This window comes from Oncorhynchus mykiss, chromosome 15, assembly GCF_013265735.2.
Source record: "Oncorhynchus mykiss isolate Arlee chromosome 15, USDA_OmykA_1.1, whole genome shotgun sequence".
In the NCBI taxonomy this organism is placed as follows: domain Eukaryota; kingdom Metazoa; phylum Chordata; class Actinopteri; order Salmoniformes; family Salmonidae; genus Oncorhynchus; species Oncorhynchus mykiss.
In genome coordinates this window covers 80,156,474-80,170,804 of record NC_048579.1, presented here as the reverse complement: position 1 = coordinate 80,170,804, position 14,331 = coordinate 80,156,474, and the positions used below count along the sequence as shown (strand labels likewise).

The following is a 14,331-nucleotide window of genomic DNA, read 5'->3' as shown; positions in this document are numbered from 1 at the left end:
GATATTTAATAAACCAATTATATGACTATAAAATGTTGCCCATATTCTTGAAGAATGTAAAGTTCACTGGTTTCAGACAACGACGACCAAATCCACTTAATAGCGCTGCTGATAATTTAAATCACAGTATTTTTAAAAGTTATTTTAAAAATACATACAGTACATATAGTATAATATACAGTACCAGTTAAACGTTTGGACACCTACTCATTCAAGGGTTTTTCTTTATTTTTACTATTTTCTACATTGTAGAATAATAGTGAAGACATCAAAACTATGAAATAACACATATGGAATCATGTAGCAACCAGAAAAGTGTTAAACAAATCAAAATATATTGTAGATTCGTCAAAGTAGCCACCCTTTGCCTTGATGACAGCTTTGCACTCTGGGCGTTCTCTCAACCAGCTTCTTAAATGTGTTTTTATTTTACCTTTCTTTAACTAGGCAAGTCAGTCAAGAATCAATTCTTATTTACAATGACAGCCTACCCCGGCCAAACCCAGACAACGCTGGGCCAATTGTGCGCTGCCCTATGCGACTCCCAATCACGTCCGGATGTGATACAGCCTGGATTCGAACCAGGGACTGTAGTGACGCCTTAGACCCCTGCCACTCGGGAGCCCTAAGTTTCATGAGGTAGTCACCTGGAAGGCTTTACAATTAACAGGTGTGTTTTATTAAAAGTTAATTTGTTGAATTTCTTTACTTAATGGGTTCGAGCCTGTCAGTTGTGTTGTGACAAGGTAGGGGTGGTATACAGAAGATGGCCCTATTTGGTAAAAGACCATATTATGTCAAGAACAGCTCAAATAAGCAAAGAGAAACAACAGTCCATCATTACTTTAAGACATGAAGGTCAGTCCATCATTACTTTAAGACATGAAGGTCAGTCCATCATTACTTTAAGACATGAAGGTCAGTCCATCATTACTTTAAGACATGAAGGTCAGTCCATCATTACTTTAAGACATGAAGGTCAGTCCATCATTACTTTAAGACATGAAGGTCAGTCCATCATTACTTTAAGACATGAAGGTCAGTCCATCATTACTTTAAGACATGAAGGTCAGTCCATCATTACTTTAAGACATGAAGGTCAGTCCATCATTACTTTAAGACATGAAGGTCAGTCCATCATTACTTTAAGACATGAAGGTCAGTCCATCATTACTTTAAGACATGAAGGTCAGTCCATCATTACTTTAAGACATGAAGGTCAGTCCATCATTACTTTAAGACATGAAGGTCAGTCCATCATTACTTTAAGACATGAAGGTCAGTCCATCATTACTTTAAGACATGAAGGTCAGTCCATCATTACTTTAAGACATGAAGGTCAGTCCATCATTACTTTAAGACATGAAGGTCAGTCCATCATTACTTTAAGACATGAAGGTCAGTCCATCATTACTTTAAGACATGAAGGTCAGTCCATCATTACTTTAAGACATGAAGGTCAGTCCATCATTACTTTAAGACATGAAGGTCAGTCCATCATCACTTTAAGACATGAAGGTCAGTCCATCATTACTTTAAGACATGAAGGTCAGTCCATCATTACTTTAAGACATGAAGGTCAGTCCATCATTACTTTAAGACATGAAGGTCAGTCCATCGTTACTTTAAGACATGAAGGTCAGTCCATCGTTACTTTAAGACATGAAGGTCAGTCCATCGTTACTTTAAGACATGAAGGTCAGTCCATCGTTACTTTAAGACATGAAGGTCAGTCCATCGTTACTTTAAGACATGAAGGTCAGTCCATCGTTACTTTAAGACATGAAGGTCAGTCCATCGTTACTTTAAGACATGAAGGTCAGTCCATCGTTACTTTAAGACATGAAGGTCAGTCCATCGTTACTTTAAGACATGAAGGTCAGTCCATCGTTACTTTAAGACATGAAGGTCAGTCCATCATTACTTTAAGACATGAAGGTCCAGTTACCTCTCCTGCAGAGGATAAGTTCATTAGAGTTAACTGTCTCTCATGAGGACCGCCACAGGAAAGGAAGACCCAGAGGTACCTCTGCTGCAGAGGATACGTTCATTAGAGTTACCCGCGACCCATTCAGAACCTCCCAAGACCCAATTTGGGTCGCAACCCACTAGTTGAGAATCACTGTTCTAACGTGTGCGTCTCTCTCTCTCCCTGTCTCCCTCTCTGTCTCCCTCTCTGTCTCCCTCTCTGTCTCCCTCTCTGTCGCCCTCTCTGTCGCCCTCTCTGTCGCCCTCTCTGTCTCCCTCTCTGTCTCCCTCTCTGTCTCCCTCTCTGTCTCCCTCTCTGTCTGTCTCTCTGTCTCCCTCTCTGTCTGTCTCTCTCTCTCTCTCTGTCTCTCTCTGTCTCTCTCTGTCTCTCTCTGTCTCTCTCTGTCTCTCTCTGTCTCTCTCTCTCTGTGTGTATGTCTCCCTCTCTGTCTCTCTCTCTCTGTGTGTATGTCTCCCTCTCTGTCTCTCTCTCTCTGTGTGTATCCCTCTCTGTCTCTCTCTCTCTCTCTCTGTCTCTCTCTGTCTCTCTCTCTCTCTCTCTGTCTCTCTCTGTCTCTCTCTCTCTCTGTCTCTCTCTGTCTCTCTCTGTCTCTCTCTCGCTCTGTCTCTCTCTGTCTCTCTCTGTCTCTCTCTCTCTCTCTGTCTCTCTCTGTCTCTCTCTCTCTGTGTGTAGGTGTTCTGTGACATGACGGTAGGTGAGGGGGAGATGGTGTGTGTGGAGTTGGTAGCCAGTGATAAGAGCAACACGTTCCAAGGAGTCGTCTTCCAAGGTTCCATCCGCTACGAAGCTCTGAAGAAGGTTTACGACAACAGGGTAAGTCTCTCTACTCTATAGATATCTATTTGGGATGTCTCTCTACTCTATAGATATCTATCTGGGATTCCTCTCTGAAGGTTTACGACAACAGAGTAAGTCTCTCTACTCTATAGATGTATATCTGGGATGTCTCTCTACTCTATAGATATATATCTGGGATTCCTCTCTCTGGAGAATTCCCCTACAGTGTATTTGGAAAGTTTGCGAACCCCTAGACTTTTTCCCAAAAATTTGTTACATCATTATTCTATTTATTTCATTATTATTATCATTATTTTTTTTAAATCATCAATCTACACACAATACGACAAGCATTTTTGCAATTGTGTTAATAATTTTTTTTAAATATCAAATTTACATAAGTATTCAGACCCTTTACTCAGTACTTTGTCAGTGATTACAGCCTCGAGTCTTCTTGGGTCTGACGCTACAAGCTTGGCACACCTGTATTTGGGGAGTTTCTCCCATTCTTCTCTGCAGATCCTCTCAAGCTCTGTCAGGTTGGATGGGGAGTGTCGCTGCACAGCTATTTTCAGGTCTCTCCAGAGATGTTGGATCGTGTTCAAGTCCGGGCTCCGGCCGGGCCACTCAAGGACATTGAGACTTGTCCTGAAGCCACTCCTGCGTTGTCTTGTCTGTGTGCTTAGGGTTATTGTCCTGTCGGAAGGTGAACCTTCACCCCAGTCTGAGGTCCTGAGCGCTCTGGAGCAGCTTTTCATCAAGGATCTCTCTGTACTTTGCTCCATTCTTCTTTCCCTCAATCCTGACTAGTCTCCCAGTCCCTGCCGCTGAAAAACATCCCCACAGCATGATGCCGCCACCACCATGCTTCACCATAGGGATGCTGCCAGGTTTCCTCGAGACATGACGTTTGGCCTTCAGGCCAAAGAGTTCAATCAGACCAGAGAATCTTGTTTCTCATGGTCTGAGATTCCTTTTGGCAAACTCCAAGAGGGTTGTCATGTGCCTTTTACTGAGGAGTGGCTTCCGTCTGGCCACTCTACCATAAAGGCCTGATTGGTGGAGTGCTGCAGAGATGGTTGTCCTTCTGGAAGGTTCTCCCATCTCCACAGAGGAACTCTGGAGCTCTGCCAGAGTGACGATTGGGTTCTTGGTCACCTCCCTGACCAAGGCCCTTCTCTCTGATTTCTCAGCTTGGCCAGGCAGCCGGCTCTAGGAAGAGTCTTGGTGGTTTCAAACGTCTTCCATTTGAGAATGATGGAGGCCACTGTGTTCTTGGAGACCTTCAAGGCTGCAGAAATGCTTTGGTACCCTTCCAGAGATCTGTGCCTCGACACAATCCTGTCTCGGAGCTCTGTGGACAATTCCTTCGACCTCATATAGACAGGTGTGTGCTTTTCCAAAGTAAGTCCAATCAATTTAATTTATGACAGGTGGACTCCAATCAAGTTGTAGAAACATCTTTCTGAATATTCTGTGAAAATGTGAAATCAGCCTCAAGCTGTGAGAAACTTTACTGCTTGAATTACATAAAGACCTTGGAAAGAAGGAAACTGGATATGTTTGTCTTAATGAAATGGAGTTTACAGACATTACTTAGAGAAACACCGGACTTTGTAGTTTGTGGACAAGACATTACTAACAGAAAAACACAGGACTTTGTAGTTTGTGGACCAGACATTACTAACAGAAAAACACAGGACTTTGTGGACAAGACATTACTAACAGAGAAAAACACAGGACTTTGTGGACCAGACTTTACTAACAGAAAAACACAGGACTTTGTAGTTTGTGGACCAGACATTACTAACAGAAAAACACAGGACTTTGTAGTTTGTGGACCAGACATTACTAACAGAAAAACACAGGACTTTGTGGACAAGACATTACTAACAGAGAAAAACACAGGACTTTGTGGACCAGACTTTACTAAGAGAAAAACACAAGACATTGTAGTTTGTGGACAAGACTTTACTAAAAGAAAAACACAGGACTTTGTAGTTTGTGGACAAGACATTACTAACAGAGAAAAACACAAGACATTGTAGTTTGTGGACAAGACTTTACTAAGAGAAAAACACAAGACATTGTAGTTTGTGGACAATATTTTACTAAGAGAAAAACACAGGACTTTGTAGTTTGTGGACAAGACTTTACTAACAGAAAAACACAGGACTTTGTAGTTTGTGGACAAGACATTACTAACAGAGAAAAACACAAGACTAACAGAGAGAAACACAATAAAGGACAAGATTCAAAACGATCCATATCAAGTCTTCCTGTTGTGTGTTTGTCTTGTAGGTGAGTGTGGCAGCGAAGATGGCCCAGCGCATGTCGTTCGGCTTCTACAAGTACAACAACATGGAGTTTGTCAGGATGAAGGGGCCCCAGGGCAAAGGTCACGCTGAGATGGCGGTCAGCCGGGTCCCGACCGGAGACACGTCCCCCTGCGGCACAGAGGAGGACCTGGACTCACCCCTACACGAGAGGGTAGGTAGAGTAGACAAATAGGCACGCACGCACACATATACCAGGGGGTTAGGACACACAAAAAACGTGCATGGACACATTAGGAACACCTTCTCTTTCCATGACCGACTGACCAGGTGAATGCTGTGATCCCTGATTGATGTCACCTGTTAAATCCACTTCAATCAGCGTAGATGAAGGGGAGGAGACAGGTGGTTGAAGAAGGATTTTTAAACCTTGAGACAATTGAGACATGGATTGTATGTGTGTGCCATTCAGCGGGTGAATGGGCAAGACTAAAGATTTAAGTTCCTTTGAACGGGGTATGGTAGTAGGTGCCAGGCGCACCGGTTTGAGTCAAGAACTTCAACGCTGCTGGGTTTTACACACTCAACAGTTTCCTGTGTGTATCAAGAACGGTCCACCACCCAAAGGACATCCAGCCAACTTGATACAGCTGTGGGAAGCGTTGGTGTCAACATGGACCAGCTTCCCTGTGGAAGGCTTTGGACACCTTGTAGAGTCAACATGGACCAGCTTCCCTGTGGAAGGCTTTAGACACCTTGTAGAGTCCATATCCCAAAGAATTGAGGCTGTTCTGAGTGCAAAAGGGGGTGTAACTCAATATTAGGAACGTGTTCAATAATGTTTTGTACACTCAAACGCTGACCGTCCGCTAGACTAGAGGGTCGGGACGCTGACCGTCCGCTAGACTAGAGGGTCGGGGCGCTGACCGTCCGCTAGACTAGAGGGTCGGGACGCTGACCGTCCGCTAGACTAGAGGGTCGGGACGCTGACCGTCCGCTAGACTAGAGGGTCGGGACGCTGACCGTCCGCTAGACTAGAGGGTCGGGGCGCTGACCGTCTGCTAGACTAGAGGGTCGGGGCGCTGACCGTCCGCTAGACTAGAGGGTCGGGGCGCTGACCGTCCGCTAGACTAGAGGGTCGGGGCGCTGACCGTCCGCTAGACTAGAGGGTCGGGGCGCTGACCGTCCGCTAGACTAGAGGGTCGGGGCGCTGACCGTCCGCTAGACTAGAGGGTCGGGGCGCTGACCGTCCGCTAGACTAGAGGGTCGGGAAAGCATTATGGTAGAACCACAAACATTCCATGTTCTCAGGTACATAGATATACATGGAGGGGAAATGGTTTCATAATCAGAGAAATGACCCACAGAATATCCAACATGAAATAGTCAGAGCCCAGGAATGGACATGTAGATAGCTGGAACACACTTCTATTCTGTAACGTGTGTGTGTTCCCCTTTAACTGAAGTTCTGTATGTCCTGAGGTTCTGTATGTCCTGAGGTTCTGTATGTCCTGAGGTTCTGTATGTCCTGAGGTATGTCCTGAGGTATGTCCTGAGGTTCTGTATGTCCTGAGGTTCTGTATGTCCTGAGGTTCTGTATGTCCTGAGGTATGTCCTGAGGTTCTGTATGTCCTGAGGTTCTGTATGTCCTGAGGTATGTCCTGAGGTTCTGTATGTCCTGAGGTATGTCCTGAGGTTCTGTATGTCCTGAGGTATGTCCTGAGGTACTGTATATCCTGAGATACTGTTCCCCTTTAACTGAGGTTCTGTATGTCCTGAGATACTGTCCCCCTTTAACTGAGGTTCTGTATGTCCTGAGGTATGTCCTGAGGTTCTGTATGTCCTGAGGTATGTCCTGAGGTTCTGTATGTCCTGAGGTACTGTTCCCCTTTAACTGAGGTACTGTCTCCCTTTAACTGAGGTTCTGTATGTCCTGAGGTACTGTCCCCCTTTAACTGAGGTTCTGTATGTCCTGAGATACTGTCCCCCTTTAACTGAGGTTCTGTATGTCCTGAGGTACTGTCTCCCTTTAACTGAGGTTCTGTATGTCCTGAGGTACTGTCCCCCTTTAACTGAGGTTCTGTATGTCCTGAGGTACTGTCCCCCTTTAACTGAGGTTCTGTATGTCCTGAGGTACTGTCCCCCTTTAACTGAGGTTCTGTATGTCCTGAGGTTCTGTATGTCCTGAGGGACTGTCTCCCTTTAACTGAGGTTCTGTATGTCCTGAGGTACTGTCCCCCTTTAACTGAGGTTCTGTATGTCCTGAGGTACTGTCCCCCTTTAACTGAGGTTCAGTGTGATGTCCACTAGAGTTGTGGATATCAGAGACTGGATTTGACTCAGTTGGGGGGTTGTTCTGGAGGATAGACTGGATTTGACTCAGTTGGGGGGTTGTTCTGGAGGATAGACTGGATTTGACTCAGTTGGGGGGTTGTTCTGGAGGATAGACTGGATTTGACTCAGTTGGGGGGTTGTTCTGGAGGATAGACTGGATTTGACTCAGTTGGGGGGTTGTTCTGGAGGATAGACTGGATTTGACTCAGTTGGGGGGTTGTTCTGGAGGATAGACTGGATTTGACTCAGTTGGGGGGTTGTTCTGGAGGATAGACTGGATTTGACTCAGTTGGGGGGTTGTTCTGGAGGATAGAATGGATTTGACTCAGTTGGGGGGTTGTTCTGGAGGATAGACTGGATTTGACTCAGTTGGGGGGTTGTTCTGGAGGATAGACTGGATTTGACTCAGTTGGGGGGTTGTTCTGGAGGATAGAATGGATTTGACTCAGTTGGGGGGTTGTTCTGGAGGATAGACTGGATTTGACTCAGTTGGGGGGTTGTTCTGGAGGATAGAATGGATTTGACTCAGTTGGGGGGTTGTTCTGGAGGATAGACTGGATTTGACTCAGTTGGGGGGTTGTTCTGGAGGATAGACTGGATTTGACTCAGTTGGGGGGTTGTTCTGGAGGATAGAATGGATTTGACTCAGTTGGGGGGTTGTTCTGGAGGATAGAATGGGTTGACATTATATTACTACTGAGTTATTGCCATGTTTAATACACTGTAGTATATTATATTACTACTGAGTTACTGCCATGTTTAATACACTGTAGTATATTATATTACTACTGAGTTACTGCCATGTTTAATACACTGTAGTATATTATATTACTACTGAGTTACTGCCGTGTTTAATACACTGTAGTATATTATATTACTACTGAGTTACTGCAGTATGTTTAATACACTGTAGTATATTATATTACTACTGAGTTACTGCCATTTTTAATACACTGTAGTATATTATATTACTACTGAGTTACTGCCGTGTTTAATACACTGTAGTATATTATATTACTACTGAGTTACTGCCATGTTTAATACACTATTATATTACTACTGAGTTACTGCCATGTTTAATACACTGTAGTATATTATATTACTACTGAGTTACTGCCATGTTTAATACACTATAATATTACTACTGAGGTACTGCCATGTTTAATACACTATTATATTACTACTGAGTTACTGCCGTGTTTAATACACTGTAGTATATTATATTACTACTGAGTTACTGCCATGTTTAATACACTATTATATTACTACTGAGTTACTGCCATGTTTAATACACTGTAGTATATTATATTACTACTGAGTTACTGCCGTGTTTAATACACTATTATATTACTACTGAGTTACTGCCGTGTTTAATACACTGTAGTATATTATATTACTACTGAGTTACTGCCGTGTTTAATACACTATTATATTACTACTGAGTTACTGCCATGTTTAATACACTGTAGTATATTATATTACTACTGAGTTACTGCCATGTTTAATACACTGTAGTATATTATATTACTACTGAGTTACTGCCGTGTTTAATACACTATAATATTACTGAGTTACTGCCGTGTTTAATACACTGTAGTATATTATATTACTACTGAGTTACTGCCATGTTTAATACACTGTAGTATATTATATTACTACTGAGTTACTGCCGTGTTTAATACACTGTAGTATATTATATTACTACTGAGTTACTGCCATGTTTAATACACTGTAGTATATTATATTACTACTGAGTTACTGCCATGTTTAATACACTGTAATATTAGAGTTACTGCCGTGTTTAATACACTGTAGTATATTATATTACTACTGAGTTACTGCAGTATGTTACATTACTACTGAGTTACTGCCGTGTTTAATACACTATTATATTACTACTGAGTTACTGCCGTGTTTAATACACTGTAGTATATTATATTACTACTGAGTTACTGCCATGTTTAATACACTATTATATTACTACTGAGTTACTGCCATGTTTAATACACTGTAGTATATTATATTACTACTGAGTTACTGTAGTATATTATATTACTACTGAGTTACTGCCGTGTTTAATACACTGTAGTATATTATATTACTACTGAGTTACTGCAGTATGTTATATTACTACTGAGTTACTGCCGTGTTTAATACACTGTAGTATATTATGTTACTACTGAGTTACTGCCATGTTTAATACACTATTATATTACTACTGAGTTACTGCCATGTTTAATACACTGTAGTATATTATATTACTACTGAGTTACTGCCGTGTTTAATACACTATTATATTACTACCGAGTTACTGCCATGTTTAATACACTATAATATTACTGAGTTACTGCCGTGTTTAATACACTGTAGTATATTATATTACTACTGAGTTACTGCAGTATGTTACATTACTACTGAGTTACTGCCGTGTTTAATACACTGTAGTATATTATATTACTACTGAGTTACTGCCATGTTTAATACACTGTAGTATATTATATTACTACTGAGTTACTGCCATGTTTAATACACTGTAGTATATTATATTACTACTGAGTTACTGCCGTGTTTAATACACTATTATATTACTACCGAGTTACTGCCATGTTTAATACACTATAATATTACTGAGTTACTGCCGTGTTTAATACACTGTAGTATATTATATTACTACTGAGTTACTGCAGTATGTTACATTACTACTGAGTTACTGCCGTGTTTAATACACTGTAGTATATTATATTACTACTGAGTTACTGCCATGTTTAATACACTGTAGTATATTATATTACTACTGAGTTACTGCCATGTTTAATACACTGTAGTATATTATATTACTACTGAGTTACTGCCATGTTTAATACACTGTAGTATATTATATTACTACTGAGTTACTGCCGTGTTTAATACACTATAATATTAGAGTTACTGCCGTGTTTAATACACTGTAGTATATTATATTACTACTGAGTTACTGCCGTGTTTAATACACTATTATATTACTACTGAGTTACTGCCGTGTTTAATACACTGTAGTATATTATATTACTACTGAGTTACTGCCGTGTTTAATACACTGTAGTATATTATATTACTACTGAGTTACTGCCGTGTTTAATACACTGTAGTATATTATATTACTACTGAGTTACTGCCATGTTTAATACACTGTAGTATATTATATAACTACTGAGTTACTGCCGTGTTTAATACACTGTAGTATATTATATTACTACTGAGTTACTGCCATGTTTAATACACTGTAGTATATTATATTACTACTGAGGTACTGCCGTGTTTAATACACTGTAGTATATTATATTACTACTGAGTTACTGCCATGTTTAATACACTATTATATTACTACTGAGTTACTGCCATGTTTAATACACTGTAGTATATTACTGAGTTACTGCCATGTTTAATACACTGTAGTATATTATATTACTACTGAGTTACTGCCGTGTTTAATACACTATTATATTACTACTGAGTTACTGCCATGTTTAATACACTGTAGTATATTATATTACTACTGAGTTACTGCCATGTTTAATACACTGTAGTATATTATATTACTACTGAGTTACTGCCATGTTTAATACACTGTAGTATATTATATTACTACTGAGTTACTGCCGTGTTTAATACACTATTATATTACTACTGAGTTACTGCCATGTTTAATACACTGTAGTATATTATATTACTACTGAGTTACTGCCATGTTTAATACACTGTAGTATATTATATTACTACTGAGTTACTGCCATGTTTAATACACTGTAGTATATTATATTACTACTGAGTTACTGCCGTGTTTAATACACTATTATATTACTACTGAGTTACTGCCATGTTTAATACACTGTAGTATATTATATTACTACTGAGTTACTGCCATGTTTAATACACTATTATATTACTACTGAGTTACTGCCTTGTTTAATACACTATAATATTACTACTGAGTTACTGCCATGTTTATTATATTACTACTGAGTTACTGCCATGTTTAATACACTATTATATTATTACTGAGTTACTGCCATGTTTAATACACTGTAGTATATTATATTAATACTGAGTTACTGCCGTGTTTAATACACTGTTATATTACTACTGAGTTACTGCCATGTTTAATACACTTATATTACTACTGAGTTACTGCCATGTTTAATACACTGTAGTATATTATATTACTACTGAGTTACTGCCATGTTTAATACACTGTTATATTACTACTGAGTTACTGCCATGTTTAATACACTTATATTACTACTGAGTTACTGCCATGTTTAATACACTGTAGTATATTATATTACTACTGAGTTACTGCCATGTTTAATACACTGTAGTATATTATATTACTACTGAGTTACTGCCATGTTTAATACACTATTATATTACTACTGAGGTACTGCCGTGTTTAATACACTGTAGTATATTATATTACTACTGAGTTACTGCCGTGTTTAATACACTGTAGTATATTATATTACTACTGAGTTACTGCCGTGTTTAATACACTGTAGTATATTATATTACTACTGAGTTACTGCCATTTTTAATACACTGTAGTATATTATATTACTACTGAGTTACTGCCATTTTTAATACACTGTAGTATATTATATTACTACTGAGTTACTGCCATGTTTAATACACTGTAGTATATTATATTACTACTGAGTTACTGCCGTGTTTAATACACTGTAGTATATTATATTACTACTGAGTTACTGCCGTGTTTAATACACTGTAGTATATTATATTACTACTGAGTTACTGCCATTTTTAATACACTGTAGTATATTATATTACTACTGAGTTACTGCCGTGTTTAATACACTGTAGTATATTATATTACTACTGAGTTACTGCCATTTTTAATACACTGTAGTATATTATATTACTACTGAGTTACTGCCGTGTTTAATACACTATTATATTACTACTGAGTTACTGCCATGTTTAATACACTGTAATATTAGAGTTACTGCCGTGTTTAATACACTGTAGTATATTATATTACTACTGAGTTACTGCAGTATGTTACATTACTACTGAGTTACTGCCGTGTTTAATACACTATTATATTACTACTGAGTTACTGCCGTGTTTAATACACTGTAGTATATTATATTACTACTGAGTTACTGCCATGTTTAATACACTATTATATTACTACTGAGTTACTGCCATGTTTAATACACTGTAGTATATTATATTACTACTGAGTTACTGTAGTATATTATATTACTACTGAGTTACTGCCGTGTTTAATACACTGTAGTATATTATATTACTACTGAGTTACTGCAGTATGTTATATTACTACTGAGTTACTGCCGTGTTTAATACACTGTAGTATATTATGTTACTACTGAGTTACTGCCATGTTTAATACACTGTAGTATATTATATTACTACTGAGTTACTGCCGTGTTTAATACACTATTATATTACTACTGAGTTACTGCCATGTTTAATACACTGTAGTATATTATATTACTACTGAGTTACTGCCGTGTTTAATACACTATTATATTACTACCGAGTTACTGCCATGTTTAATACACTATAATATTACTGAGTTACTGCCGTGTTTAATACACTGTAGTATATTATATTACTACTGAGTTACTGCAGTATGTTACATTACTACTGAGTTACTGCCGTGTTTAATACACTGTAGTATATTATATTACTACTGAGTTACTGCCATGTTTAATACACTGTAGTATATTATATTACTACTGAGTTACTGCCATGTTTAATACACTGTAGTATATTATATTACTACTGAGTTACTGCCGTGTTTAATACACTATTATATTACTACCGAGTTACTGCCATGTTTAATACACTATAATATTACTGAGTTACTGCCGTGTTTAATACACTGTAGTATATTATATTACTACTGAGTTACTGCAGTATGTTACATTACTACTGAGTTACTGCCGTGTTTAATACACTGTAGTATATTATATTACTACTGAGTTACTGCCATGTTTAATACACTGTAGTATATTATATTACTACTGAGTTACTGCCATGTTTAATACACTGTAGTATATTATATTACTACTGAGTTACTGCCATGTTTAATACACTGTAGTATATTATATTACTACTGAGTTACTGCCGTGTTTAATACACTATTATATTACTACTGAGTTACTGCCATGTTTAATACACTATAATATTAGAGTTACTGCCGTGTTTAATACACTGTAGTATATTATATTACTACTGAGTTACTGCCGTGTTTAATACACTATTATATTACTACTGAGTTACTGCCGTGTTTAATACACTGTAGTATATTATATTACTACTGAGTTACTGCCGTGTTTAATACACTATTATATTACTACTGAGTTACTGCCGTGTTTAATACACTGTAGTATATTATATTACTACTGAGTTACTGCCGTGTTTAATACACTGTAGTATATTATATTACTACTGAGTTACTGCCATGTTTAATACACTGTAGTATATTATATAACTACTGAGTTACTGCCGTGTTTAATACACTGTAGTATATTATATTACTACTGAGTTACTGCCATGTTTAATACACTGTAGTATATTATGTTACTACTGAGTTACTGCCATGTTTAATACACTGTAGTATATTATATTACTACTGAGTTACTGCCATGTTTAATACACTGTAGTATATTACTACTGAGTTACTGCCATGTTTAATACACTGTAATATATTATATTACTACTGAGGTACTGCCGTGTTTAATACACTGTAGTATATTATATTACTACTGAGGTACTGCCATGTTTAATACACTGTAGTATATTATATTACTACTGAGTTACTGCCATGTTTAATACACTATTATATTACTACTGAGTTACTGCCATGTTTAATACACTGTAGTATATTACTGAGTTACTGCCATGTTTAATACACTGTAATATATTATA

General features: G+C 38.4%; 1 protein-coding gene across 3 annotated transcripts in view; it reads left to right on the top strand.

Annotated features, from left to right (window-relative positions):
• The window catches only part of LOC110510397 (uncharacterized protein KIAA0930 homolog), an 80,642-nt gene that overhangs the window by 60,854 nt on the left and 5,457 nt on the right, over positions 1 to 14,331 (top strand). For all 3 annotated transcript variants that reach the window (XM_036945494.1, XM_036945495.1, XM_036945493.1), the window contains 2 exons: positions 2,663 to 2,803; positions 5,069 to 5,257. In XM_036945494.1, coding sequence (XP_036801389.1) covers positions 2,663 to 2,803; positions 5,069 to 5,257 — 330 coding nt within the window. The remainder of the gene's footprint in view (positions 1 to 2,662; positions 2,804 to 5,068; positions 5,258 to 14,331) is intronic.